This window comes from Bos indicus x Bos taurus, chromosome 29 (genome assembly GCF_003369695.1).
Source record: "Bos indicus x Bos taurus breed Angus x Brahman F1 hybrid chromosome 29, Bos_hybrid_MaternalHap_v2.0, whole genome shotgun sequence".
Classification (NCBI taxonomy): Eukaryota; Metazoa; Chordata; class Mammalia; order Artiodactyla; family Bovidae; genus Bos; species Bos indicus x Bos taurus.
The window spans coordinates 9543677-9571452 of record NC_040104.1 but is presented as its reverse complement, the minus strand read 5'-3'; the positions used below and the strand labels follow the sequence as shown (position 1 = coordinate 9571452).

The 27776-nt window shown below is 37.8% G+C and overlaps 1 protein-coding gene across 1 annotated transcript; it reads left to right on the top strand.

The window, feature by feature from the left end:
* LOC113886271 (solute carrier family 22 member 10-like) lies at positions 1-26986 on the top strand. Its single transcript, XM_027532350.1, has 10 exons — positions 1-607; positions 1341-1444; positions 14173-14327; positions 14431-14599; positions 15714-15837; positions 16535-16650; positions 21590-21804; positions 23851-23959; positions 24441-24644; positions 26079-26986. The coding sequence occupies exons 1-10, from the start codon at positions 206-208 to the stop codon at positions 26137-26139; spliced, it is 1659 nt and encodes a 552-aa protein (XP_027388151.1). The 5' UTR covers positions 1-205; the 3' UTR covers positions 26140-26986.
* The last annotated feature ends 790 nt before the right edge of the window (positions 26987-27776 follow it).

Genomic DNA, 27776 nt, shown 5'->3' with positions numbered 1-27776 from the left:
CTAAAACAGTGATACCTCCTGATTCCAGAAAGACTAAGAAAACTGCTCCCACTGCTCTGTTGCAGTAGAGAGGGGATGGGACACATTGACGACATAGTGGTGTGAGTCACACAGATCTAACATGAATTAATGAAAGGAAAGCTTTTTCTCCTTTGAAGCTAGAATTGAGGTCATTCTGACTCTTCTTGAAGATTGCCTTTGCCCAATGGCCTTTGAGGAGCTCCTGGATGAAGTTGGTGGCCTGGGAAAATTCCAGATCCTTCAGATGGCTTTAATTCTTCCTTCCCTCATGATAATAGTTTGTCAAATACTTTTGGAGAACTTCACTGCAGCCATTCCTCGTCATCGTTGCTGGGTCCACATTCTTGATAATGACACTGTCTCTGATAATGACACTGGATTCCTCAGTCCTGATGTTCTCCTGAGAATCTCTATCCCACTGGATTCAAACTTGAAGCCAGAGAAATGTCATCGTTTCCTCCACCCTCAATGGCAACTCCTTCACCTGAATGGGACCTTCCCAAACATGACTGACCTGGACACGGAGCCCTGTGTGGACGGCTGGGTGTATGACCACAGCTTGTTCTCCTCCACCATCGTGACAGAGGTAAAGGCCCCATTTACCTCTTCTAAGTATATGGTCTGGGTATTCAGAATAACACAAAGTCATGTCTGAAGATTCATGTCTTCATTCACTGAATAGATAGTGTAGCCAGCTGTCTTTCATTCTTTTAAGAAAACTGATTACTTATTTATTTAATTGCCAAGCACAATTGATGACAGTGAAATCAATAACTAGATATGAATTTTAGTATTACAAAGGTTTAAGTTTACTTTCCTAACCATCAGTTCTCACATAATGTGAGAAGTACTTGATATAAACTGTGGAAAATTATTCTTGGTCATTTGCTCTCAGTCTAGTTGCAAATTATAAATATTTGTATAATTTTTTTTAAAGTCCTTTCCTGGATACTTGTCATACAAGCAAATCAGAGTGCATTTCACTCTAGATGTGAAATCTAGAGCTGTTGAAAAATCTAGGTTGTTGAAAAGGCAACCTCAAAGTTTTCAGTGTGTGGAAATGATTGAGAACCACTGAGGTATGCAGTGCTAAGTGAATATGAAGATTGCCCCTAATATAACCTAGAAGATTTAGTTGATGATTATTAGAAGAAAACAATGCATAAGCTGAGACATTAATGGTATAGATCAGTAAATGTGGTAAAGAGAAGCCAGCGGACATGAATTTCACTGATGGCTTTTTGACCGAGTGAGCGTTGAGGGCTATAAGACTATAAGATTCTGTGAAGCTCCTCTGTGCTGGTTTCCTTCTCTTCCAGTGGGACCTCATTTGTGACCATCAGTCACAGAAACCAGTAGCTCAATCCCTATTCATGGCTGGAATGCTGGTGGGAGGCTTCATATATGGTCATCTCTCAGATAGGTATGGCTCCAGATCATTGCTGCCCTACTCTGTGTTGTTTTCAGAGTTTATGATTAATTGTTTCATAAATAAGTCTTTATTGAGTTCTGATAGACAGTTCATAGTGTTGGGGGTTTCCTTAGTTCCCAAGCAGCTACAGATGGAAATGTAGGATTGGACTCATTGTGAAGAATGCAATTTTGTTGCCATGGAGATCTCTGTACTGGGCACAGAAATGATATCACCATAAGATCTGGGGGCATTTCAGAATAGCTTTTTATTATTATTATGAAACTGCTTTATTGGAACTGGAAGAGTTGCTAGAGAAAGAACATTCAATTTGAAATTATTTTTTAAATTAATATTTATTGGAGTATAGTTACTTTACAGTATTAGTTTCTGTTGTACAACAAAGTGAATAGCTGTTTGTATACATATATCCCTTCTTTTTTGGATTTTCTTCCCATGTAGGTCACCACAGAGGGCTGAGTAGAGTTCCCTGTGCTACACAGTAGATTCTCCTTAGTTATCCATAGTAGTGTTACACAGTGGTTATAGTAGTTATACATAGTAGTTATAACTATGTAGTGTTATGTAATAGTTATGCATATTAGTGTGTCTATGTCAATCCCAGTCCCCCAGTTCATCCCACTCCTCCTCCCCCGACTAGTATCTATATGCCCATTTTTCTGTGTGTGTCTTTACTTCTGCTTTGCAAATAAGTTCACCTACGTTATTTTCTATATTCCACATATAAAAGTTATTATATGACTTTTTTTTCTCTTTTTGACTTTCTTCACTCTGTATGACAGTCTCTAGGTCCAACTGCATCTCTGCAGATTGCACAGTTTTGCTCCTTTTTATGGCTGAGTAAAATGGCAACCCACTCCAGTATTCTTGCCTGGAGAATCCCATGGTTGGAGGAGCCTGGTGGGCTACAGTCCACAGGGTTGCAAAGAGTCGGACATGACTGAGTGACTTAACTAAAGTAACGTTAATTGCATATATGTACCACCTCTTCTTTATCCATTCCTCTGTTGATGGACATTTAGTCTGCTTCCATGTTCTGGTTATTGTAAATAGTGCTGCAAGAACATTGAAAGTATCTTTCTGAATTATGGTTTTCTCTGGGTATATGCCCAGAAATGGGATTGCTGAGTCATATGGTAGTTCCATTTTTAGTTTTCTAAGGAATCTCCATACTGTTCTTTGTAGTGGCTATATCAATTTACATTCATTGTGGAATTTCCTTGTTTTTTTTTTTTCTATGATCCAATGGATGTTGGCAATTTGGTCTCTGATTCCTCTGCCTTTTCTAAATCTAGCTTGCACATCTGGGAGTTCTTGGTTCCTATACTTGTGAAGCCAACTTGAAGGATTTTAAGCATTATCTTACTAGCATGTGAAATGAGCTCAATTGTATGGTAGTTTGAACATTCTTTGGCATTGCCCTTCTTTGGGACTAGAATTAAAACTGACTTTTTGCAGTCCTATAACCATTGCTGAGTGACCTAGGTGAGTGATCATACCATGGTGGTTATCTTGATCATTAGGACCTTTTAAAAAAATGGTTCTTCTGTGTATTCTTGCCACCTCTTCTTAATCTCTTCTGCTTCTGTTAGGTTCTTGCTGTTTCTGTCCTTTATTGTGCCCATCTTTGAGCAACATGAGAGAACCTCAAAAAATTATGCTAAGTGAAATAAGCCAGGCACAAAAGGAAATTGTAGGCAACCACTTATATGAAATATCCAGAATAAGCAAACGAATGGAGAGAGAGTTTAAAATTTTCAAAAGGATAAAGGGCAGGGATGGAGAGTTATTGCTTAATTGTGAGAATTTGTCTTGGGTTGATGAAAACGTTTTCAAAAAAGACAATGTTGATGGTTCCATGATATGATGAGTATAATTAATTACTGACTTGTACTTCTAAAAAGATTAAAATGAAAAGTCTATATAGTGTTAGTTGTATCAAAATTAAAGGTATCAGTGTATCAAATATATCTCTATCATAAATTCTGTTATCTAATTCTGTCAGTTTTGCTTCATGTAGTTCACCGTTGCTGAGTAAAGATACACTTGTTGTTTTCAGCATTATTGTGTCTGTAAATAAATTTTGTTTTGAAATTTTTTTCTTTAATGATGATATAAAGACTCTAGTCATCTTATTATTACTACCTGAATTGTATATATATATTTTCTGTCAATTGACTTTCAATCTATAATATTTTAAGTACTATAGTGGGCAGCATAAAAGTCCATCTCTTTTTAAACCCATATGGTAATTTCTATCATTTGATAGAGATAGCAATTAGTTCATGTGGTTGTTGTTCTTGTTCTTTTAACTTATTTTTTTATTGAAGGATAATTGCTTTACAGAATTCTGCTGTTTTCTGTCAAGCCTCAACATGAATCAGACATAGGTGTATATATATCCCCTCCTTCTTGAACTTCCGTCCTATCTCCCTCCCTACCCCACCCCTCTAGGTTGATACAGAGCCCCTGTCTGAGTTTCCTGAGCCATACAGCAAATTCCCATTGGCTGTCTATTTTACATATGGTAATGTAAATTTCCATGTTACTTTCTCCATACATCTCACCCTCTCCTCCCCTCTCCCCATGTCCATAAATCTATTCTCTATGTTTCTCCATTGCTGCCCTGTAAATAAGTTCTTCAGTACCATTCTTCTAGATTCTGTATATGTGTGTTAGAATACGATATTTATCTTTCTCTTTCTGACTCACTTCACTCTGTATAATAGGTTCTAGGTTCATCCACCTCATCAAAACTGACTCAAATGGATTCCTTTTTATGGCTGAGTGTGACTGCAGCCATGAAATTAAAAGACGTTTACTCCTTGGAAGGAAAGTTATGACCAACCTAGATAGCATATTAAAAAGCAGAGACATTACTTTGCCAACAAAGGTCCGTCTAGTCAAGGCTATGGTTTTTCCAGTTGTCGTGTATGGATGTGAGAGTTGGACTGTGAAGAAAGCTGAGCACCAAAGAATTGATGCTTTTGAACTGTGGCATTGGAGAAGACTCTTGAGAGTCCCTTGGACTGCAAGGAGATCCAACCAGTCCATCCTAAAGGAGATCAGTCCTGCGCATTCAATGGAAGGACTGATGTTGAAGCTGAAACTCCAATACTTTGGCCACCTCATGCAAAGAGTTGATTCATTGGAAAAGACCCTGATGCTGGGAGGGGTTGGGGGCAGGAGGAGAAGGGGATGACAGAGGATGAGACGGCTGGATGGCATCACTGATTGGATGGATATGAGTTTGGGTGATGGACAGGGAGGCCTGGTGTACTGCAATTCATGGGGTCGCAAAGAGTTGGACACGACTGAGCGACTGAACTGAATATTCCATTGTGTATATGTACCACAACTTCTTTATCCATTCATCTATTGATGGACATCTAGGTTGCTTCCATGTTCTAGCTATCGTAAATAGTGCTACAATGAGCACTGGGGTACGTGTGTCTGTTTCAATTTTGGTTTCCTCACGGTATTTGCCTAGGAGTGGGATTGCTAGGTTGTATGGTGGTTTTGTTCCTAGTTTTTTTTATTTTTTATTTTATTTTTTAATTTATTTTTATTTTTTAACTTTACAATGTGGTATTGGTTTTGCCATAGTTTTTAAAGGAATCTCCATACCATCTTCCATTGTGGCTGTATCAATTTACATTCCCACCAACAGAGCAAGAGGGTTCCCTTTCTCCACACCCTCTACAGCATTTACAGTTTTTAGACTTAAAAAAAATTTTTTTTTTTACTTTACAATATTGTATTGGTTTTGCCATACATCTGCATGCATCTGCCACGGGTGTACACGTGTTCCCAATCCTGAACCCCCCTCCCACCTTCCTCCCCATACCATCCCTCTGGGTCATCCCAGTGCACCAACCCCAAGCTTCCTGTATTGTTTGTATACTTTTTGATGATGGCCATTCTGGCTGGTGTGAGATGATATCTCATTGTTATTTGATTTGCATTTCTCTAATAATGAGCGATGTTGAGCATCTTGTCATGTGTTTGTTAGCCATCTGTACGTCTTCTTTGGAGAAATGTCTGCTTAGGTCTTTTCCCCACTTTTTGATTGGGTTGTTTGCTTTTCTGGTATTGAATTGTGTGAGCTACTTGTATACTTTGGAAATTAATCCTTTGTCAATTGATTCATATGCTATCATTTTCTCCCATTCTGAGAATTGTCTTTTCGCCTTGCTTATAGTTTCCTTTGCTGTGCAACAGCTTTTACGTTTAATCAGGTCCAACTTGTTTACTTTTGTTTTTATTTCTATTACTCTAGGAGGTGGGTCATAGAGGATCTTGCTTTGATTTATGTCATGGAGTGTTCTGCCTATGTTTTCCTCTAAGAGTTTTATAGTTTCTGGTCTTACATTTAGGTCTTTAATCAATTTTGAGTTTATCTTTGTGTATGATATTAAGAAGTGTTCTAATTTCATTCTTTTACCTGTAGCTGTCCAGTTTTCCCAGCACCATTTATTGAAGAGGCTGTCTTTGCCTCTCATTGTATATTCTTGCCTTCTTTTAAAAAAATAAGGTACCCAAAGGTGCATGGGTTTATTTCTGGGCTTTCTATCTTGTTCCATTGGTCTAGATATCTGTCTCTGTGCCAGTACCATACTGTCTCGATGACTAGTTTTGTAGTATAATCTGAATTCAGGAAGGTTGATTTGCTCCAGCTCCATTCTTCTTTCTCAAGACTGCTTTGGCTATTCGGGGTCTTTTGTGTTTACATACGAATTGTGAAATTTTCTGTTCTAGTTCTTTTAAAATGCCATTGGTAATTTGATAGGGATCACATTGAATCTATAGATTGTGTTTGGTAGTAAGTCATTTTCACAATATTGATTCTTTCTACCCAGGAACATGGAATATCTCTCCATCTGTTTATGTCATCTTTGATTTCTTTCATCAGTGTCTTATAACTTTCTGTATACAGTTCTTTTGTCCCCTTAGGTAAACTTATTCCTAGATATTTAATTCTTTGTGTTGCAATGGTGAATGGGATTGCTTCCTTAATTTCTCTTTCTGATTTTTCATTGTTAGTATATAAAAATGCAAGTGATTTCTATGTTTTAATGTTATATCCTAAAACTTTAAATTCACTGATTAGCTCTAGCAGTTTTCTGATAGTATCTTTAGGGTTTTCTTTGTACAGTATCATGTTATTTGCAAACAGTGAGAGATTTATTTCTTCTTTTCCAATCTGGATTCCTTTTTTTTCTTTCTTCTCTGATTGCTGTGGCTAGGACTTCCAGAACTATGTTGAATAATAGTGGTGAAAGTGGACATCCTTGTCTTGTTCCTGATCTTAGGGGAAATGTTTTCAGTTTTTCACCATTGAGCATAGTGTTTGCTGTAGGCCTATCATATATGGCCTTTACTATGTTGAGATAGGTTCCTCAACATAAGTAGGTTGGGTTGGAACATCGGAACCTTGGCTAGGTTCCAATACCCATGTTTTGAATAGTTTTAATCATAAATGGATGCTGAATTTTGTCAAAGCCTTTTTCTTCATCTATTGAGATTATCATATGTTTTTATCTTTCAATTTGTTAATATAGTGTATCACACTGATTGATTTGAATATATTGAAGAATCCTTGCATTCTTGGAATAAACCCAACGTGATCATGGTATATGAGCTTTTTGATGTGTTGCTGAATTCTGTTTGCTAAAATTTTGTTGAGGATTTTTTCTTCTATGTTAATCAGTGATATCGGCCTCTAATTTTCTTTTTTTTGTGTTGTCTTTGTCTGGTTTTGGTATCAGGGTGATTGTGGCCTTGTTGAATGAGTTTGGAAGTGTTCCTTCCTCTGCAATTTTTGGAAAGAATTTTAGAAGGATAGGCATTAGCTCTTCTCTACATGTTTGATAGTTTTCTCCTGTGACACCATCTGGTCCTGGACTTTTTTGGGGGGGAGATTTTTGATCACAGCTTCAATTTCAGTGCTTATAATTGGGCTGTTCATAATTTCTTTTACTTCCTGGTTAGTCTTGGAAGAGTCAACTTTTCTAAGAATCTGTCCATTTCTTCCAGGTTATCCATTTTATTGCCATATAGTTGTTCATAATAATCTCTTATAATCCTTTGTATTTCTGCACTGTCTGTTGCAACCTCTCCTTTTTCATTTCTAATTTTGTTAATTTGATTCTTCTCTATTTTCTTCCTTATGAGTCTGGCTTAAAGCTTGTCAATTTTGTTTATCTTCTCAAAGAACCAGCTTTTAGTTTTATTAATCTTTAGTATTGCTTCTTTCATTTATTTCTGCTGGGATTTTTTTTTTTTTTATAAAAACTGAAATTTTATTTCCCACAATCCATACCCTGTGTACAAGGTCTTGCAGCATCTTAGATGACATTGTGTGATTGAACCAATAAAGATAATAGAACTATTAATATCAACAAATACACACCAGGAATCTGAGGATTTCCAGAATCATGGTGAGATTTGTGAGTAGTCAAGTACTCCAAGTAACAACAGTTTAGATGCATGCTAATCATGATGATTACTTATAAAAGGACACAGTCAGAATTAGGAAAGGGAAATGCTATTCAATATCACTAGAATCAATTTTCAGTCACCTGTGAGTTGAACTTCACATTCGGAAAAAAAAGGTCAGATTATTTGCTCTTCCAAGAAGCCTAAAATGGGTATCACCTTTTTACAATAAAAAGCCTAGTAAAACAGTCCATGGAGTCAGACCCAACTGAGCAATTGAGCACACACACACAAACCAATAACACACTTGTTTCCAATTAAAAGTATGCATTCATTAATATTAAATTTTTTTAAACTTTTATTTTATTTTTAAACTTTACATAATTGTATTAGTTTTGCCAAATATCAAAATGAATCTGCCACAGGTATACATGTGTTCCCCATCCTGAACCCTCCTCCCTCCTCCCTCCCCATACCATCCCTCTGGGTCGTCCCTCTGCTGGGATCTTTATGATTTTTTTTCTTCTACTAATTTTGGGGCTTTTTGTTCTTTTCCCAGTTGTTTTAGGTGTAAATTTAGGTTTTCTATTCAATGTTTTTCTTGTTTCTTGAGGTAAGATTGTACTGCTATAAATTTCCCTCTTAGAACTGCTTTTGCTGCATCCCATGGGTTTTGAGTTGTCGTGTTTTCATTGTCATTTGTTTCTAGAAATTTTTTTATTTCCCTTTTGATTTCTTCAGTCACCTGTTGGTTATTTAGAAATGTGTTATTTGTTTCCATGTGTTTGTGTTTCTTACCATTTTTTTTTCTGGTAACTGATATCTAGTCTCACAGCATTGTCATCAGAGAAGATGCTTGATATGATTTCAATTTTCTTAAATTTACTGAGATTTGATTTGTGACCCAAGATGCAGTCTATCCTGGAGAATGTTCCATGTGCACTTGAGAAGAAGGTGTATTCTTCTCCATTTGGATGGAATGTCCTGAAGATATAAATGAGATCCATCTCACCTAATGCATCATTTAAGACTTGTGTTTCCTCATTAAATTTCTCTTTTGATGATCTGTCCATTGGTGTGAGTGGGGTGTTAAAGTCTCCTATTATTCTTGTGTTACTGTCAATTTCTCCTTTTATGTCTGTTAGTGTTTGTCTTATGTATTGAGGCGCTCCTATGTTGGGTGCATAGATATTTACAATTGTTATGTCTTCCTCTTGGATTGAGCCCTTGATCATTATGTAGTGTCCTTCCTTATATCTTGTAATCCTATTTATTTTAAGGTCTATTTTGTCTGATATGAGGATTGCTACTCCAGCTTTCTTTTGCTTCCCATTTGCAGGAATATATTTTTCCATCCCCTGACTTTCAGTCTGTATGTGTCTTGAGGTCTGAAGTGGGTTTCTTGTAGACAGCATGTATATGGCCCTTGGTTTTGTATCCATTCAGCCAGTCTGTGTCTTTCAGTTGGAGCGTTTAACCCATTTACATTTAAAGTAATTATTGACATATATGTTCCTATTGCCCTTTTCTTAATTGTTTGGGGTTGATTATGTAGATCTTTTTACTTCTCTTGTATTTCTTGACTATATAAGTCCTTTTAACTTTTGTTGTAAAGCTGGTTTGGTGGTACTTAATTCTCTAAACTTTTGCTTGTCTGAAAGGCTTTTTATTTCTCCATCAATTTTGAATGAGATCATTGCCAGGTACTGTAATCTTCATTGTAGATTTTTCCCTTTCAGTACTTTAAGTATATCCTGCCATTCCCTTCTGGCCTGCAGAGTTTCTACTGAAAGATCAACTGTTAAGCATATGGGATTTCCCTTGTATGTTACTTGTTTCTTCCTTGTTGCTTTTAATATTCTTTCTTTGTGTTTAGTCTTTGTTAGTTTGTTTAGTGTCTTGGTGTGTTTCTCCTTGAGTTTGTCCTGTATGGGACTCTTTGTGCCTCTTGACTTGATTGACTATTTCCTTTTCCATGTTGGAGAAATTTTCAACTATAATCTCTTCAAAAATTTTCTCATAAACTGTTTTTCTCTTCTTCTTCTGGGACTTCTATAATTCAAATGCTGGTGCATTTGATATTGTCCCAGAGGTCTCTGAGACTATCCTCAGTTCTTTTCATTCCTTTATTTTATTCTGCCCTTCAGAAGTTATTTCTATCATTTTATCTTCCAGCTCACTGATTCATTCTTCTGCTTCAGATATTCTGCTATTGATTCCTTCTAGAGTATTTTTAATTTTGGTAAATGTATTGTTTGTCTCTGTATGTTTATTCTTTAATTCTTCTAGGTCTTTGTCAATTGATTCTTGTATTTTCTCCATTTTTTCCCCAAGGTTTTTGATCATCTTTACTATCTTTATTCTGAATTCTTTTTCAGGTAGTTTGCCTATTTCCTCTTCATTTATTTGGACTTCTGTGTTTCTAGTTTGTTCCTTCATTTGTGTAGTATTTCTCTGCCTTTACACTATTTTTTTTTAATTCATTGTGTTTGAGGTCTCCCTTTCCCAGACTTAAAGGTTGAATTCTTTCTTCATTTTGGTTTCTTCCCTCCTATGGTTGGTCCAGCGCTTTGTGTAAACTTCGTATAGAGTGAAATTTGTGCTGAGTTTTTGTTTGTTTGCTTGATTTTCCTCTGATGGGCAAGGCAGAGTGAGGTGGTAATCCTGTCTGCTGATGATTGGGTTTGTATTTTTGTTTTATTTGTTGTTTGGGTGAGGCATTTTGCACAAGGTGCTGCTGGTGGTTGGATGATGCTGGGTCTTGTATTCAAGTGGTTTCCTTTGTGTGAGTTCTCACTATTTGTTACTCCCTAGGGTTAGTACTCTGGTAGTGTAGGGTCTTGGAGTCAGTGTTCCCACTCCAAAGGTTTGGGGCTTGATCTGCTGGGAAGAGGATACTTGGGAGGGATGGAGCTGGGAGGCTGTGGCTGAGGAGCGAATTTTTACTCAGGTTCTAAGGGCAGCACTATGTGTGGCCCTGTGATGAGCAAAAGCCTCATAGAACTGAGGACTGGGCAACTGTCTGTGGGAAGATTACAATCCAAAATCAATCATCTATTGCTCTTGACAGCATCCCAGAAGTCTCTCTTCACTGGTTTCCCAGCTTGAACCTGGTGTCACCAGGATTTGAACTGCTGTCTCTTCTAACCCCAGCTCTTAGGCTCTGACAATGCCCAGAAGAGCATGTGGTGGGGATTACCAAGGCTTCTGCTGTGGTTCTCTCTATCCCCTTGAGAGCTTGGACCAGTATCAACATCTCCAGCCTCTTGTTTCTTTGGATATTTTCCCCCCCTTTTCCTTTGTGCTTCGTCTAATTTCACTTGCTTATAGGGTGCTGCATGCAGCGACCTCCACCCTGTACTCAGACCAGAGTTATAAGTATGAAGGGCCAAGGCTGGCCCATGCAGTTAGGGCATGTGCTGAAGCAATGTGCATGGCACTGCAACTCAAGATGTGGTTGTTGTTTTGATTTTTCTCATTCGAACATTTCTCTCTTTTTGTTTGTTTGTTTTCTGCATTATTTTCTTGATGGTGATAATAATTACGATTTTTTTGGTGATGCTGGTTCCTATGGTTCACATTTTCTATTTTTAGGGTAAATTATTTGAGCATTTTAAGAATTATGTTTTAAGGATTGCAGAGGAATTTTCAATTCCAGATTGTCTATCTGTTTTTATTACTGGCATATAGATTGGCAGATCTTGTTTAATCCAGGTTGCCTCCACTAAGGCCCTATTTTCTTGATGCTCATGGAACACAGAATTCATTTTTTCTTATTTGTGCTTCACCTTACTTTTCACTTCATTCTTCATCTTTCATAATTCTTTCCTCTGAGAAATTTATATAATGTCTGCTGTCTGGGTTATGATACTTATATATTCTTTTCTAGAAAAGCACACTTCTTGAAGACTATAAATCCAGATTCATCAAAGAGTGGCTCTTTTTTTTTAAAATATGAATTTATTTTAATTGGAGGCTAATTACTTTACACTATTGTATTGGTTTTGCCATACATCAACATGAATCTGCCACAGGTGTACACGTGTTCCCCATCCTGAACCCCCCTCCCACCTCCCTCCCTATACCATCCCTCTGGGTCATCCCAGTGCACCAGCCCTGAGCATCCTGTACCATGCATCAAACCTGGACTGGCGATTCGTTTCACATATGATATTATACATGTTTCAATGCCATTCTTCCAAATCATCCCATCCTTGCCCTCTCCCACAGAGTCCAAAAGTCTGTTCTATACCTCTGTGTCTCTTTTGCTGTCTCGCATACAGGGTTATTGTTACCATCTTCTAAATTTCATATATATGAGTTAGTATACTGTATTGGTGTTTTTCTTTCTGGCTTACTTCACTCTGTATAATAGGCTCCAGTTTCATCCACCTCATTAGAACTGACTCAAATGTATTCTTTTTAATGGCTGAGTAATACTCCATTGTGTATATGTACCACAGCTTTCTTATCCATTCATCTGCTGATGGACATCTAAGTTGCTTCCGTGTCCTGGCTATTATAAGCAGTGTTGCGATGAACATTGGGGTACATGTGTCTCTTTAAATTCTGATTTTCTCAGTGTGTATGCCCAGCAGTGGGATTGCTGGGTTATATGGCAGTTATAAACCTTCAACAACTCTGTCCACTGATCTTTTGCATCAGTTTAACCTTAACCTGTCTGGTCCTAGAGACCCAAGTACAGTTTTAGCTCCCTTGTGTTCTGAACACTGTACAGACTCTCTACTTTGCTAAATACCTATGTTAGTACGGTGGGTTCTTATGGTATTTTCCAAGTTCCAACATTATAGTTTATTTTATATGGTGCCACTTGGTGTCAGAGGCCATTTGGTGATTGGAGGATGAGGTTTTGGTCTTGTTAGTCTATAGAAAAAGAGTGTTAGTCATGTATGAAACGAGATGCCAGTCCAGGTTCAATGCACGATGCTGGATGCTTGGGGCTGGTGCACTGGGACGACCCAGAGGGATGGTATGGGGAGGGAGGAGGGAGGAGGGTTCGGGATGGGGAACACATGTATACCTGTGGCGGATTCATTTCGATATTTGGCAAAACTAATACAATTATGTAAAGTTTAAAAATAAAATAAAATTGGAAGAATAAAAAAAAAAAAAAAAAAGAACTGACTCAAATGTATTCTTTTTAATGGCTGAGTAATACTCCATTGTGTATATGTACCACAGCTTTCTTATCCATTCATCTGCTGATGGACATCTAAGTTGCTTCCGTGTCCTGGCTATTATAAGCAGTGTTGCGATGAACATTGGGGTACATGTGTCTCTTTAAATTCTGATTTTCTCAGTGTGTATGCCCAGCAGTGGGATTGCTGGGTTATATGGCAGTTATAAACCTTCAACAACTCTGTCCACTGATCTTTTGCATCAGTTTAACCTTAACCTGTCTGGTCCTAGAGACCCAAGTACAGTTTTAGCTCCCTTGTGTTCTGAACACTGTACAGACTCTCTACTTTGCTAAATACCTATGTTAGTACGGTGGGTTCTTATGGTATTTTCCAAGTTCCAACATTATAGTTTATTTTATATGGTGCCACTTGGTGTCAGAGGCCATTTGGTGATTGGAGGATGAGGTTTTGGTCTTGTTAGTCTATAGAAAAAGAGTGTTAGTCATGTATGAAACGAGATGCCAGTCCAGGTTCAATGCACGATGCTGGATGCTTGGGGCTGGTGCACTGGGACGACCCAGAGGGATGGTATGGGGAGGGAGGAGGGAGGAGGGTTCAGGATGGGGAACACATGAGAAATAAAGGAATAAATTAAAAAAAAAAGATGAATAAGGTCTGAGGACATAAAGTATAACGTAAAGACTATAGTTGATAACATTGTATTCTATAATTGAAATTTTAAGAGTGTCAAACTTAAATGTTCTCACCCAAAAAAGTAAAAAAAAGGTAAATATGTAAGGTGATGGCCTTGTTAATTAACAAGATAGCAGGACTCTTTTTACAATGTATATCAGGCATCCCAATGTCACTTTAAATATTTAAAAAAAAATAAAATAAAATCAAAAGGTTGTAAAAAAATTATGTCAAAATAAAAGTATTACAGTAAAAAAAAAAAAAAGAAAAAGAAAAAAAAATAAGGAGATTCCTATTGTTGATTTAGCCCTTCTTTTTTAAACGTTTTCAATTACAAAGAATCACTTGTTAAAACATTCTCTAAATTTCAGAGTATTCTTTTGGTTTCTTATGTTTTTACCACAAGTTATCATTATTCCCTTCATCTAAGCAGATTCTGTTTCTTAGGTTTGGGCGGAAGTTGATTCTCAGGTGCTGTTTGCTCCAGCTGGCCATCTCTGGGACCTGTGCAGCCTTTGCTCCCACCTTCCTCATTTACTGCTCGCTACGCTTCTGGTCAGGCTGTTCTGCTGTGGTCATCGTGGCAAACAACATTATGCTGAGTAAGTCAACAATTTTGGTCTCCTCCCATTTTCCATGCTTTAAAAATCACTTTGAAATTTCATCTTTATGTGACATTAATATCCCATTTGGATTTTCTTCCAGTTATAGAGTGGACAAGATCCCAGTCAAAAGCCATGATATTAACACTGGTAACCTGTACCTTTAGTATGGGACAGATGATGCTGGGAGGACTGGCTTTTGTCTTTCGAGAGTGGCGCACCCTGCAGCTGGTGGTATCTGTACCTTTCTTTGTCTTCTTTCTCTCCTCAAGGTATGAGCTTTCTCTCTTACTCTGTCTTATGGGAACCTGGGATGAAAATGCATATTGAATTAAGATATATTGATTTTCTTATTCCATGGACCATTTTGTATTGTTTGGACCTAAAACCCATGTCTCTCATCTGTTCACTCTGTGGGATTTGAGGTTTGAGAAGCAGAACACAGAGTAATAATGACTTTTCTGTCTGGGGTTTCTAGATATTTTCTGCCATCTTTATAAGTTTTACCCAGTATAGTGGTCAGAGTTAGGCTAATATTATTTTCCTTAGTATAAAATCAGACATATTTTAAAAATACTGTTTTTTGAGCTTTGGAATGAATCCAATATGGTAAAGATTCAGCAATTTTCTATGTTGTTGCTGATTTTGGATAAAGGAAGAGGCATCAAATTTGTTCATATAGCCAGTTGACAAAATAGTGGCATAATTTCTACATTACTAAAAATGGCATGTAGATAGGGTGATTTCTGTTATGTGTTCAGCACTTCCTTTTCCCTTAAATAGTTTTAACAAACATTTACTTATGGTAGGGAGAATCAGCTTAAGTGATCACAGAAGGATGACTATAGGTTTAATACATTGAGATGAGTTCAAAGAAGGAGCAGAGTGTAGTCCTTGTCAGAATCATCTCCTAAGTCATTTTATCCTCTTTCCAGTTCTACAAAGAAGATGGCACTACAGTCCCCATTTTATTGATGAGAAATCTGAGGCAGATGTAAACAAGTGACTCACTTGTGTAGTTAGGTACCAACAGTGTTGGTAGCAGCAAGAGTATTTGCAATATTTGTTGGGCTATAAGCTTACATCATTTGGGGGCTTCTTTTTTAAAAGAATATATATTATAAATATATACTATATTCACAAAGTTGTTAGATCCCATGCAAAGCTTTCAAAGAGAATATGCATATGAAGGACTCTCCACCTTAAACTTCATAAGCTTCTTGGAAATTCTCTTCCTGAGTAAGCAGAGAGGAAATTTGACTCCAAGGTCTGTGGATCCAACAAGTGAAATGGTGGATATAGATGGAAGGCAAAAAGCATCTGCTGTCAAGAAGCATACAATACATTAAAAAAGAGAGCTGACTGCACTTATGTGCCTTTCTTCAGGTGGCTGGTGGAATCTGCTCGGTGGCTGATTATCACCAATAAACCAGATGAGGGCTTAAAGGAACTTAAGAAAGTTGCACACAGAAATGGAATGAAGAATGCTGAAGCAACCCTGAACATGGAGGTGAGAAGGGAAGGGAAGGTGGTTAAGGGTTGTAGAGAAGAAATAAACTGACACCTGCCTTCTTCTTCTTGAGATAGACAAGCTGATTTTCTAACAGGGCAGTTAGTTGAGAAGACAAGCTCAGTTCTCTCATCTTTCAGGTCTATTTCAGAGAAAAGAAGCTTTGCTTGCTGTGCAACTACTTCCTTTAGTTCATTTCCTGAATTGAATCTATAGGCTCTGTACTCCCTTGGATACCATGCCCTCATTTTCAAAATTTTGTTGTTGCCATTTAATTTCCTGGAGTTTCCCTTAAATCCTTACATACTCCTTCATATCACATTCACACTTGTGGTTTCATGTATAATATGTTACCCTAGAAAGAAGGAGGGGCTTTCCAGGTGGTGCTAGTGGTAAAGAACCTGCCTGCCAATGGAGGTAGACATAAGAGATGCAGGTTTGATCCCTGGGTTGGGAAGATCCCCTGGAGGAGGGCATGGCAACCCACTCCAGTATTCTTGTCTGGAGAATCCCATGAACAGAGGAGCCTGGTGGGGAATTGTCCATAGGGTAGCAAAGAATCAGACACAACTGAAGTGACTTAGGACACACACGCAGAAAGAAAGGGAATACATCATTTCTGTCCTTTTGGGATCCAATGCTAACCACTATACCTCGAACTATGTTGGCAAATGATATGTGTTTGCTGTTGTTGAAGGGTTTGAGAGTGACCATGCAGGAGGAGCTGAAGACAGCACAGATGAAAACTACTGTGTTTGACTTATTCCGCACACCCAAGCTGCGAAAAAGAATCTGTCTTCTGTTCTTTGTGAGGTGGGCTTGCTCACAGTGCATGGCAACATTCAAAGAGTTGGGGCATAAAACTATTTATTTCAAAGGTTACAAAAGTGTTGTGAGAGGGAGATGGTGATTTGAAAATAAAAGATGTGGCGAACACCAACTAAGACTCACAAGAAACTGATTGTATGATGAAGAGTTAGTTAGATTTTATCACTCTATCTGTGTCTTAACTGGAGACTATTGTTGAGAACTTCCATTAAGAACAGATCTTAGCACTTGTTTTTCTATATTTATCTTTCAATTTAATTGAAGCAAAATTTTAAAACAGAAACATGAAGAGATCATGAATATATATGAATCAATGAATATGTCAATATGTAAAAATGTAACCAACCTCCAGGTCAAGACAGAAAATTCTAATCTGCTAATAGAAAACTAATGAATAATTTGTAGCATATTTGTACAATGTAATTTGTACAAATTTGTACATTTGTACAATGTAATATCTTACAGCTGTTAAAATGATTGAACTAGGGCCAACTGCACCAACATAGATGCACCCGTAAAAACATAATGAAAAAGAAAAATTCAGAATGATTTGTGATTTATCAGCATGACGCCAATTGTTTTACATTGAAAAAAGGTAAAACAATCTTATATACAATACTATACCAGTGTGCATAGGATATACACATGTGTAAGAAGAGCAAGCATGTCAATGGTAAGTATCAGCCCCTTTGCGAGGATTGAAGGAGAAGAGATCAAGAAGGAACATATAGGGAGCTTCAATTGTATCTATAAAACTTTAATGCTATTAAGTGAGTAAATAAGTAAAGCAATTAGACAATGTGCTGAAATGGTGGATACATATTATTCTCTTTTTCTGTGTGCAAGAAATACTTTTATAATAAAATATTTTAATTAAAAAATAATACATAAACCTGAAGAGATTAGGAATATATACAAATCAATGAATACGCCAATATGTAAAAATGTAACCAACCTCCAGATCAAGACAGAAAATTCAAATTTCCCAAGATTTCCTATGTCAACTATCCAGTTGCACAATAACCACCACCAGCACCACTTCCTGACTCTATTCTCTCCTCACTACCCTCTCCTGTGAAAAATAAAAATTAACAACTGTTCTTATCTTCTTCACTACAGATGAATGTTGCCTGATTCTTTTACATAATGTAAATGACAGATGGGTTCAGAGACAGCCCCCTTTCTTTATGCTCATTCATGAAGATTCATCCATTCTGTTGTGTATACAAGTAGGCTGTTCTCCTCCCTAGGAATTTAGTTTCCACAATGGCACCCCACTCCAGTACTCTTGCCTGGAAAATCCCATGGACCGAGGAGCCTGGTGGGCTGCAGTCCATGGGGTCGCTAAGAGTTGGACACGACTGAGCGACTTCACTTTCACTTTTCACTTTCATGAATTGGAGAAGGAAATGGCAACCCACTCCAGAGTTCTTGCCTGGAGAATCCCAGGGACGGCGGATCCTGGTGGGTTGCCATCTATGGGGTCGCACAGAGTTGGACACGACTGGAGCGACTTAGCAGCAGCAGCAGCAGATGATTAAGCTACAATGTCTACTTGTACTCCAGTGTTGGTGAACTGTTACTTGTTTTCAATTTGGATTCAGCTTATTTGAGTGTTGGGGCTTCCAGGGTAACTCAGATGGTAAAGTATCTGTCTGCAATGCGGGAGACCTGGGTTGGATCCCCAGGTCAGGAAGATCCCCTGGAAGAGGGCATGTCAAACCACCCCAGTATTCTTGCCTGGAGAATCCCATGGATAGAGGAGCCTGGTGGGCTACAGTCCGTGGGATAGCAAAGAGTCAGACACGACTGAGTGACTAACACTTTATTTGAGTGTTAGCACAATGGTTCCTGTGAAAATCTCGTTCATTATGTCATGAGAGTATATAAGTACTTGTATTTTGGTAGAGTTAAGAGGAGAAATTTTAAATATAATTCTAAATTTTTGAAGATTTAACAATCAAGAATGAAAAGTATACATGACAATATAGACCTTCCCCAAGCTTAAGAAAGTAGCTATTGTATTGTACAATTTACATCTTCCTAGGAATACCCTAGTAGGCTGCTTCTGTGTTTAACTGCATTGTGTTTTTTCACCTTTCCCATATCCACTAGGACACAGACTTTTGTTCCTGAATCCTAGACAATCAGAAGGGAAGGAAAAAGCAGAGATAATGGTCAAGAGAGGACTTGCTTGCAATTGCTGTGATCTGTGGTGTTTCTTCTGTTGTAATGTCTAAGTCTAGCTCTCTCAGGGTGTAGTAGTTCATTAAAGTGGACTCTTTTCCTTTAGATGTTTTCTGGGTAAAAGGTTGATCCCAAGTTGGAACATTTGATTCCATTTCTGACAGTGCAGTAGATGTATGTTTGCTCTTTTGAATTCTCACATATTCTCTTAGCCCTAAGAAATCATATATGAACTTTGAATTCCCCAGATTTGTGTTAAAACCCAGGATACTATGCTCCCAGGTCAAGAAGACATGCATGGTCCCTTCACAGTTTTAATCACTAGTTTCTGGTGATGGACAAGGAGGCCTGGCATGCTGCGATTCATGGGGTCACAAAAAGTCAGACACAACTGAGCGACTGAACTGAACTGAACTGAGAAAAGAGAAATGGTTTACAATATTGGGTTTGAGGTAGGAGATGTCAGACTCACAGCATACAGACAAACTTCAAAAAGTAATTTTTCTAAATTCCTGGTTTTGGTCTTCTCCATTCAATTTCTATGTAGCATCCAATTTGCTGATCACAGCAGGTACACTTTCCTGTCACTGCCAACTCTATGCTCAGGGACTCAGACAAAAGAAAGACAGAAGGAGTATCATTTTCATATATTTGTTATTCATTTACTCAGTTGTGCCCTACTCTGAGACCCCATGGACAGCAGCAAGCCAGGTTTCCCTGCCCTTCACCATCTCCCAGAGTTTGTTCAAAGTCATGTCCATTGAGTTGATGATGCCAAACAACCATCTCGTCCTCGGTTTTCCCCTTATCCTCCTGCCCTCAATCTTTCCCAGCATTAGCATCTTTTCCAGTGAATTGGCTCTTCACATCAGGTGGCCAAAGTACTGGAGCTTCAGCTTCATTATCAGTCCTTCCAATGAATATTCAGAGTGATTTCCTTTAGAATTCACTGGTTTGATCTCTTTTCAGTCCAAGTGACTCCATGTAATTATTTATGATAATTTTACTTCTAAAATTGGAGAAATCAGTGCTGCGATGAACATTGGGGTACACGTGTCTCTTTCCCTTCTGGTTTCCTCAGTGTGTATGCCCAGCAGTGGGATTGCTGGATCATAAGGCAGTTCTATTTCCAGTTTTTTAAGGAATCTCCACACTGTTCTCCATAGTGGCTGTACTAGTTTGCATTCCCACCAACAGTGTAAGAGGGTTCCCTTTTCTCCACACCCTCTCCAGCATTTATTATTTGTAGACTTTTGGATCACAGCCATTCTGACTGGTGTGAAATGGTACCTCATAGTGGTTTTGATTTGCATTTCTCTGATAATGAGTGATGTTGAGCATCTTTTCATGTGTTTGTTAGCCCTCTGTATGTCTTCTTTGGAGAAATGTCTATTTAGTTCTTTGGCCCATTTTTTGATTGGGTCATTTATTTTCTGGAGTTGAGCTGTAGGAGTTGCTTGTATATTTTTGAGATTAGTTGTTTGTCAGTTGCTTCATTTGCTATTATTTTCTCCCATTCTGAAGGCTGTCTTTTCACCTTGCTAATAGTTTCCTTTGATGTGCAGAAGCTTTTAAGGTTAATTAGGTCCCATTTGTTTATTTTTGCTTTTATTTCCAATATTCTGGGAGGTGGGTCATAGAGGATCCTGCTGTGATGTATGTCGGAGAGTGTTTTGCCTATGTTCTCCTCTAGGAGTTTTATAGTTTCTGGTCTTACATTTAGATCTTTAGTCCATTTTGAGTTTATTTTTGTGTATGGTGTTAGAAAGTGGTCTAGTTTCATTCTTTTACAAGTGGTTGACCAGATTTCCCAGCACCACTTGTTAAAGAGATTGTCTTTAATCCATTGTATATTCTTGCCTCCTTTGTCAAAGATAAGGTGTCCATATGTGCGTGGATTTATCTCTGGGCTTTCTATTTTATTCCATTGATCAATATTTCTGTCTTTGTGCCAGTACCATACTGTCTTGATAACTGTGGCTTTGTAGTAGAGCCTGAAGTCAGGTAGGTTGATTCCTCCAGTTCCTAGATGTCCATCAGCAGATGAATGGATAAGAAAGCTGTGGTACATATACACAATGGAGTATTACTCAGCCATTAAAAAGAATACATTTGAATCAGTTCTAATGAGGTGGATGAAACTGGAGCCTATTATACAGAGTGAAGTAAGCCAGAAGGAAAAACATAAATACAGTATACTAACGCATATATATGGAATTTAGGAAGATGTTAACAATAACCCGGTGTATGAGACAGCAAAAGAGACACTGATGTATAGAACAGTCTTATGGACTCTGTGGGAGAGGGAGAGGGTGGGAAGATTTGGGAGAATAGCATTGAAACATGTAAAATATCATGTATGAAACGAGTTGCCAGTCCAGGTTCGATGCACGATAGTGGATGCTTGGGGCTAGTGCACTGGGACGACCCAGAGGGATGGTATGGGGAGGGAGGAGGGAGGAGGGTTCAGGATGGGGAACACATGTATACCTGTGGCGGATTCATTTTGATATTTGGCAAAACTAATACAATTATGTAAAGTTTAAAAATAAAATAAAATTAGAAAAAAAATAAAAATAAATTATACATTAAAATAAATAAATAATATTGGAGAAATCAGATTGGGACTTTATTCTTTAACCTTGCCTATTAGTTGCCTGGGTGAATATAATCATCAACTGTAGCATCTGGGCTCTAAATTTTATGGCTTCTGTCTTTCCTTTTTCGTTTACTACAGATTTGGAACCACAATACCCTTTTTTGGCATCTTCATCAATCTACAACACTTTGGGAGCAACATATTCCTGTTCCAGGTCATCTTTGGAGCTCTCACGGGCTTAACCCGATGTCTTATACCTCCAGTATTGAATCACATGGGCCGTCGACCAACCCAGACGCTTTTCATGTTCCTGGTGGGACTTTCCATTTTGGTCAACACGTTTGTGCCCCAAGGTGAGAGAAGACTGGGCTCTGGGGAAATGAAGGGTCTTTTTCTACTCCTTCAGGGACTGCAATTGATCACACTTGTTGGAAGCCAGGATTAAAGAGAGATCCTAATTAAGGGCTAAGTATTCCCTCAAACCAATATGATTGTTAATGAGAAATTCTGCTAATAAGTTGTTGAGAAATGAGTCACATGTTGAGGGATAAATCAGGCATCTGTTTATATTCACTCCATTATGGAAATGTTGGAAACTAGTGCCATTTATTTCAGACAGTTTCTCCAGAACAGCAATTGTTCACTTTCTCTTCACTCATTCACTCTTTTTGGCTTCCCTGATGGCTCAATGGTAAAGAATCTGTCTGACAAAGCAGGAGCCACAGGAGATGCAGGTTCAATCCCTGGGCCAGGAAGATCCCCTGGAGGATGAAATGGCCACCCATTCCAATATTCTTGCCTGGGAAATCCCATGTACAGAGGAGCCTGGCAGTCTACAGATCTGTGGGGTCGCAAGGAGTCGGACATGACTGAGCACACATACACTCATTCACTCTTTTAATAACAAACATGGAAGGGCAAGGTCTTGCAATTATATTCCAGGCGAGGACACGATATGGTCGCCCACTCTGGGCTCCTCATTGCCAGCTTTGATGACTGGTCTACTTCCCCATATCTATGTATCCACATGTGACTGTGGGGTTAAGTCACCATAACTATATCTCTTGCTTATGGAAGTCTTCCAGGAAATGGAAAAAAAAAATTCCTCTTTACGTAGTGAAAGAGTGTAGAGCAGGAAGAGGAAACCCTTGTCAATTCCCTGTTAGATTACTTCATATGTTAATAGAATGATGTTATGTAATGACTAGGAGAAACTTAGTGAACACAATGTTTTGCCATCTCCCAATGCAGAAATGTGCTTTACATCCTCATAGACTGGTGAACTCTGCTCCTCAGAATATCATTAATGATGCAGGCTTACTGCCTTACAGTAAAGTTTGTTTCCAATATTATATAGCTATAATTATATTTCTTTTTATATTGCTCAGAAAACTGATTCTTTGAACATTTGAACGTAGGGAACAAGTGTTTCCCTAATTTTGAATTGGGACTTCTCAGATGGCTCTATGGTAAAGAACTTGCTTGTGAATGCAGAAGATGTGGGTTCTATCCCTGGGTCAGGAACATCCCCTGAAGAAGCAGATGGCAGATGGCAATACTCCAGTATTCTTGCCTGGAAAATCCCATGGATGGAGGAGCCTGGAGGGGCTATAGTCCTTGGGATTACAAAAGAGTCAGACATGACTTGGCAACTAAACAACAGCAACAAATTTTGACTTATTTTTATTTCCTAGTAGGTTTCCATTCTTCCATTTTCTCCTAGTAGGTTTCCTTCCATTCAAAACTAAAATTGATCTAGATCTAGATCTTCTGCCTGTTCTTTCAGAGATTAATCCTGTCCTTCTAGTACTCTCTGGTGTCATGCTTACCCCATGGCGATGCTGTATCTGCTCTAGGTTGACTGACTCATTTGGGTTTACCTGGGACTTTGGTTTACCTGGGACTTTTCTGATTTTATCAATGAAAGTCTCACCTTATTAAAATCTGCTAATTCCCAGGTACACCAGGATGACTGATAACTTTAAATTCTGCATTTTAATCATAAAGTCCTCAAAGTTAGAGATGAGCCTTAGATTTAGGAATTGACTGCATGATGGTTCTACCTTCTACCATTAGGATATAACAAGTACTGGACTGAATAAGTAAAAGAAAATTTCTGCCAGATTCATTTTTTCTTCTGCTTCTCCAGTAAATCTCACCTACGTGAAGAGATTTGCTGCAATCAATCCAGATACTTTTATGTACTTTTTACCACCTATATTTATAATTTTACATTTTTCATTTGTTCAGCCACCCCATGATCACTGCCATGTACAATTTTCTACAACTTATTTCAAACATACAGGTAAAGCAGTAGGGTTTTTCCCCCTTGACTAAATTTGGTGGATGCTGATTCCTTCCACATAGTTATTTAATCTCTCTGATTTTCTTGTCTCCAGAAATGCAGACCGTGCGTGTGACTTTGGCAAGTGTGGGAATGGGCTGTGTTGCTGCCTCTAACACCAGTATTTCTGTCCACTTTGTTGAACTCCTCCCCACTCTTGTCAGGTATATGAGTTTATGAATGTTCTGCCACCACCCAAAAAAGTACTTTCCCAGCTAACTGATGGTTGTTGTGGGAATAAGCATAATAGGAAATGTTAACTATAAAGCAATTGTTTTTAACTGTACTAGTGATACGCTAACAGCAATTATAGTCACAGTTTATTGAAAAAGCAGATTTGGGGCCATGCACTGTCCTAAGCAATACTTCAGTGCTTCATTTCATTAACCTTTTGGGCCATTTGTTAGAATAGGTCTAGTGTGTAATGTTCTGTTTAATGATGACAATGGGTCTTTCACACTTTGACCCTGACAAAGACAGCTGGAAAATTACAGAGCAAATTGCAAAAATAAGTGTTTGTCATCAAACCCAAGTATTTAATATTTGTCTTTTATTGTCTTCCATAATCATGTCAAAATAATAGATCATAAATTACAAGTGAAGATTTTTACTGAATTATTACAAAAATTATTACTTATCATTTAGAGCAAGAGCTGCAGGCATAGATATGATGGCTAGTAGGTGTGGGGCAGCACTGGCTCCCCTGCTGATGACCCTAGTGGTGTATCTACCCACTCTGCCCTGGATCATCTATGGAGTGTGCCCCATCATTGCTAGTCTTCTCGTCCTTCTCCAACCTGAAACCAGACATCTGCCTCTGCCTGACACCATCCAGGATGTGGAAAATAAGTGAGTAACCTGCTCCCACCCCCTGGAAGAGACTATGTGCTTTGAATCTGTAGGTGAGAAAGGCAACACAATGTGTGGGTCCTTCAGATCACTGAGCCTTGCCAGGGATACTTCCATGTCAGATCATTGCCTTCACAAGAGACAGGGTCATTTCTACCCACTGTGTGTTCCAGTCTAGACTGCAGAGATTCCCTCTTCCCTGTTCTTATTGATAGTTTTAGTGCTGAAGTGATGGTAATTATCTCTGTTGTGAGGGCACATTCTACTTGCCCTCATGAGAGACACACATTCCTGATGGTGCTTCATGGTCCTCAGATCCATAAAAGCCTAGTATATGAAAGGGAAACAAACATGAAGGAATAATTTAGGAAAATCACATAGAGTTAATGATTCTCTTTGAAAAGATAATTAATATTATGTATGTGCCCGTAAGAGTCAGACAATTTGCTGCCACAAGTAATGGAAAGATTGGTACAGGGAAAATAGAAACTTACAAAATATACTTAAAAATAAGAAAAATGGTATATTAGTGACCTAGCACCCATAATCATGGTTCACAAAGTCAGTTACTTAACAGAAATGATTGCCTCACAGTTATCTAGCTTTTAAATCTGAGCTCAAGTTGTTGGCAGGTTCATGCCCCATCTGTAGCCTTTAGGGAAGGGTCTGTTCCAGGTCTCTCCTGGTTTCTCGTAGCTCCTTTGCTTGTGGCAGCATAACTCCAATCTATACATGACACCTCCCTGGCACACCACTATGCCCAAGTATTCCTTTTGAATAAAGACACTAATCATGTTGGATTAAGGGCCCATTCTAGTCCAATATAACCTCATCTTAATTAATTTTATATGTGACATTCTTGTTTCCAAATATGGCAATCTCACATTCTGAGATGCTGAGAGTTATGATCTCAGCGTATGAATTTTGTGAAAGACATAATTCAACCCACAACAGATGAGGAGTGCCCTTAGATTTTCAGTTCGCCTCTTGGCTTTCCAAAGGTGTTGTTGGTCAGAGGTCTAAACAGACCCAAGTGAGAGTAGCAATTTTCAAACTGCTTTCTTGGGTTTGCACAGTCTGCAGAGCCTTTTCCAGAATGAGTGTCAACCCTATGGATTTTATTGGATTATAAGAAGTTGATGGGGCTGGTGCACTGGGATGACCCAGAGGGATGGTGTGGGGAAGGAGGTGGGAGGTGGGGTTCAGGACTGGGAACACGTGTACATCCGTGATGGATGCATGTGGATGTATGGCAAAACCAACACAATATTGTAAAGTTAAAAAAAAAAAAAAAAGAAGTTGATGGTTAGAAGTTCAGTTTGTACTTGTGCAGGGAGGGCACCTGAACTTATTTTCATGTTTTTCTCTTTTTTAATGTTTATCTTTATTTGCTAATTGGCTGGTTGATTTGTTGTTTCTATTTTGTTTCTCCAGGAAACAATTCTCAAGAAAAGTAAATGAGGAAGATTTCTGCATAAAAGTGACAAAATTTTAAGGAGATTTTATGACTGACCAGGGGGGAAAGGAAAGATATGAACAACAAAACTTGGAGTTTTCCTTTATATCTACACAGTAGCAAGTAAATATACTGGAAAATTGAATCTAATTTATAATTATTGCCTTAGTATTCACTTAAACATATAATTTCTTGGTACATGTTCCATGAGCAGTTCAATATTTAGGGAAAGTAGTTGAAAAAGTTTAAGATCTATCAATAAATTATTAATAGACAAAATAATTCAGAAGCAGGAGAATGTCATGGAATTAGTATGTGACTATTTGATGTGTGGAATTCAGAAGCAAAAGAATATCATGGAATTAGTATATGACTGCTTTATGTGTGGGACAGCATATGGTGAACTGTCCATAAGTGTGCAGAACAATATATGATATGAAACCAAACATCAAAAGAAATCCAGAAACAGATACTAATATATATATGTGTGTGTATATATATATATACACTTAAGACATGATACATTAAACATCATAAATCTCTCCAAATAGAAGGATTATGTGATATGTAGAAATACATTCATTGAAATAAGAATGTTGACCTTCTAATGGTAAAATTTTAAATGATTATTACTTTCTCTTTGCAATTTTTTCCCTTCATATTTTCAATAATTAATATATGTAATTTAAAATTCTTTTAAGTTATCAACATTGAATGGCAAATATAGAATACGAAATTTTTAAAATGTGTATGTATTAAATATAATCACTGCAAATTAAAAGTTACATTCTTAGTGTCATGGCTAATTAATAAGAAAAGCTTTTCTAATCAATAGTAATTATTAAAAGACAAATAGTAATTAATAAAAGACAAATCCAGTTTGAAATATACGTTTTCATTTTAAAAACAGCAGATGTAACAAATTATTGTCTCATTTTGGGTGAGGGCATACAGTGATGGGCATTCATAAATGTGAAAACATGCTATAATTTAAGAAATCAAACATGTTATAGGCTGTTGAAAACAATTGGCATTTTATTCAGAGTTTTATTCCAAAACTGAACCAGGAATAAATAGACAATCTTAAAAGACCTGTCACAAGCACAGAAATCAAACCTGTATTAAAAAATCTTCCAACAAACAAAAGCCCAGGACCAGATGGCTTCACAGGTGAATTCTACCAAAAATTTAGAGAACTAACACCTATCCTATTCAAACTCTTCCAGAAAATTTCAGAGGAAGGTAAACTGCCAAACACATTCTATGAGGCCACCATCACCCTAATACCAAAACCAGACAAAGATGCTACAAAAAAAAGAAAACTACAGGCCAATATCACTGATGAACATAGATGCAGACATGATCCTCTACATAGAAAACCCTAAAAACTCCACTAGAAAATTGCTAGAACTAATCAATGACTATAGTAAAGTTGCAGGATATAAAATCAACACACAGAAATCCCTTGCAGTCCTATACACTAACAATGAGAAAACAGAAAGAGAAATTAAGGAAACAATTCCATTCACCACTGCAATGGAAAGAATAAAATACTTAGGTATATATCTACCTAAAGAAACTAAAGACCTATATATAGAAAACTATAAAACACTGGTGAAAGAAATCAAAGAGGACACTAATAGATGGAGATATATACCATGTTCATGGATTGGAAG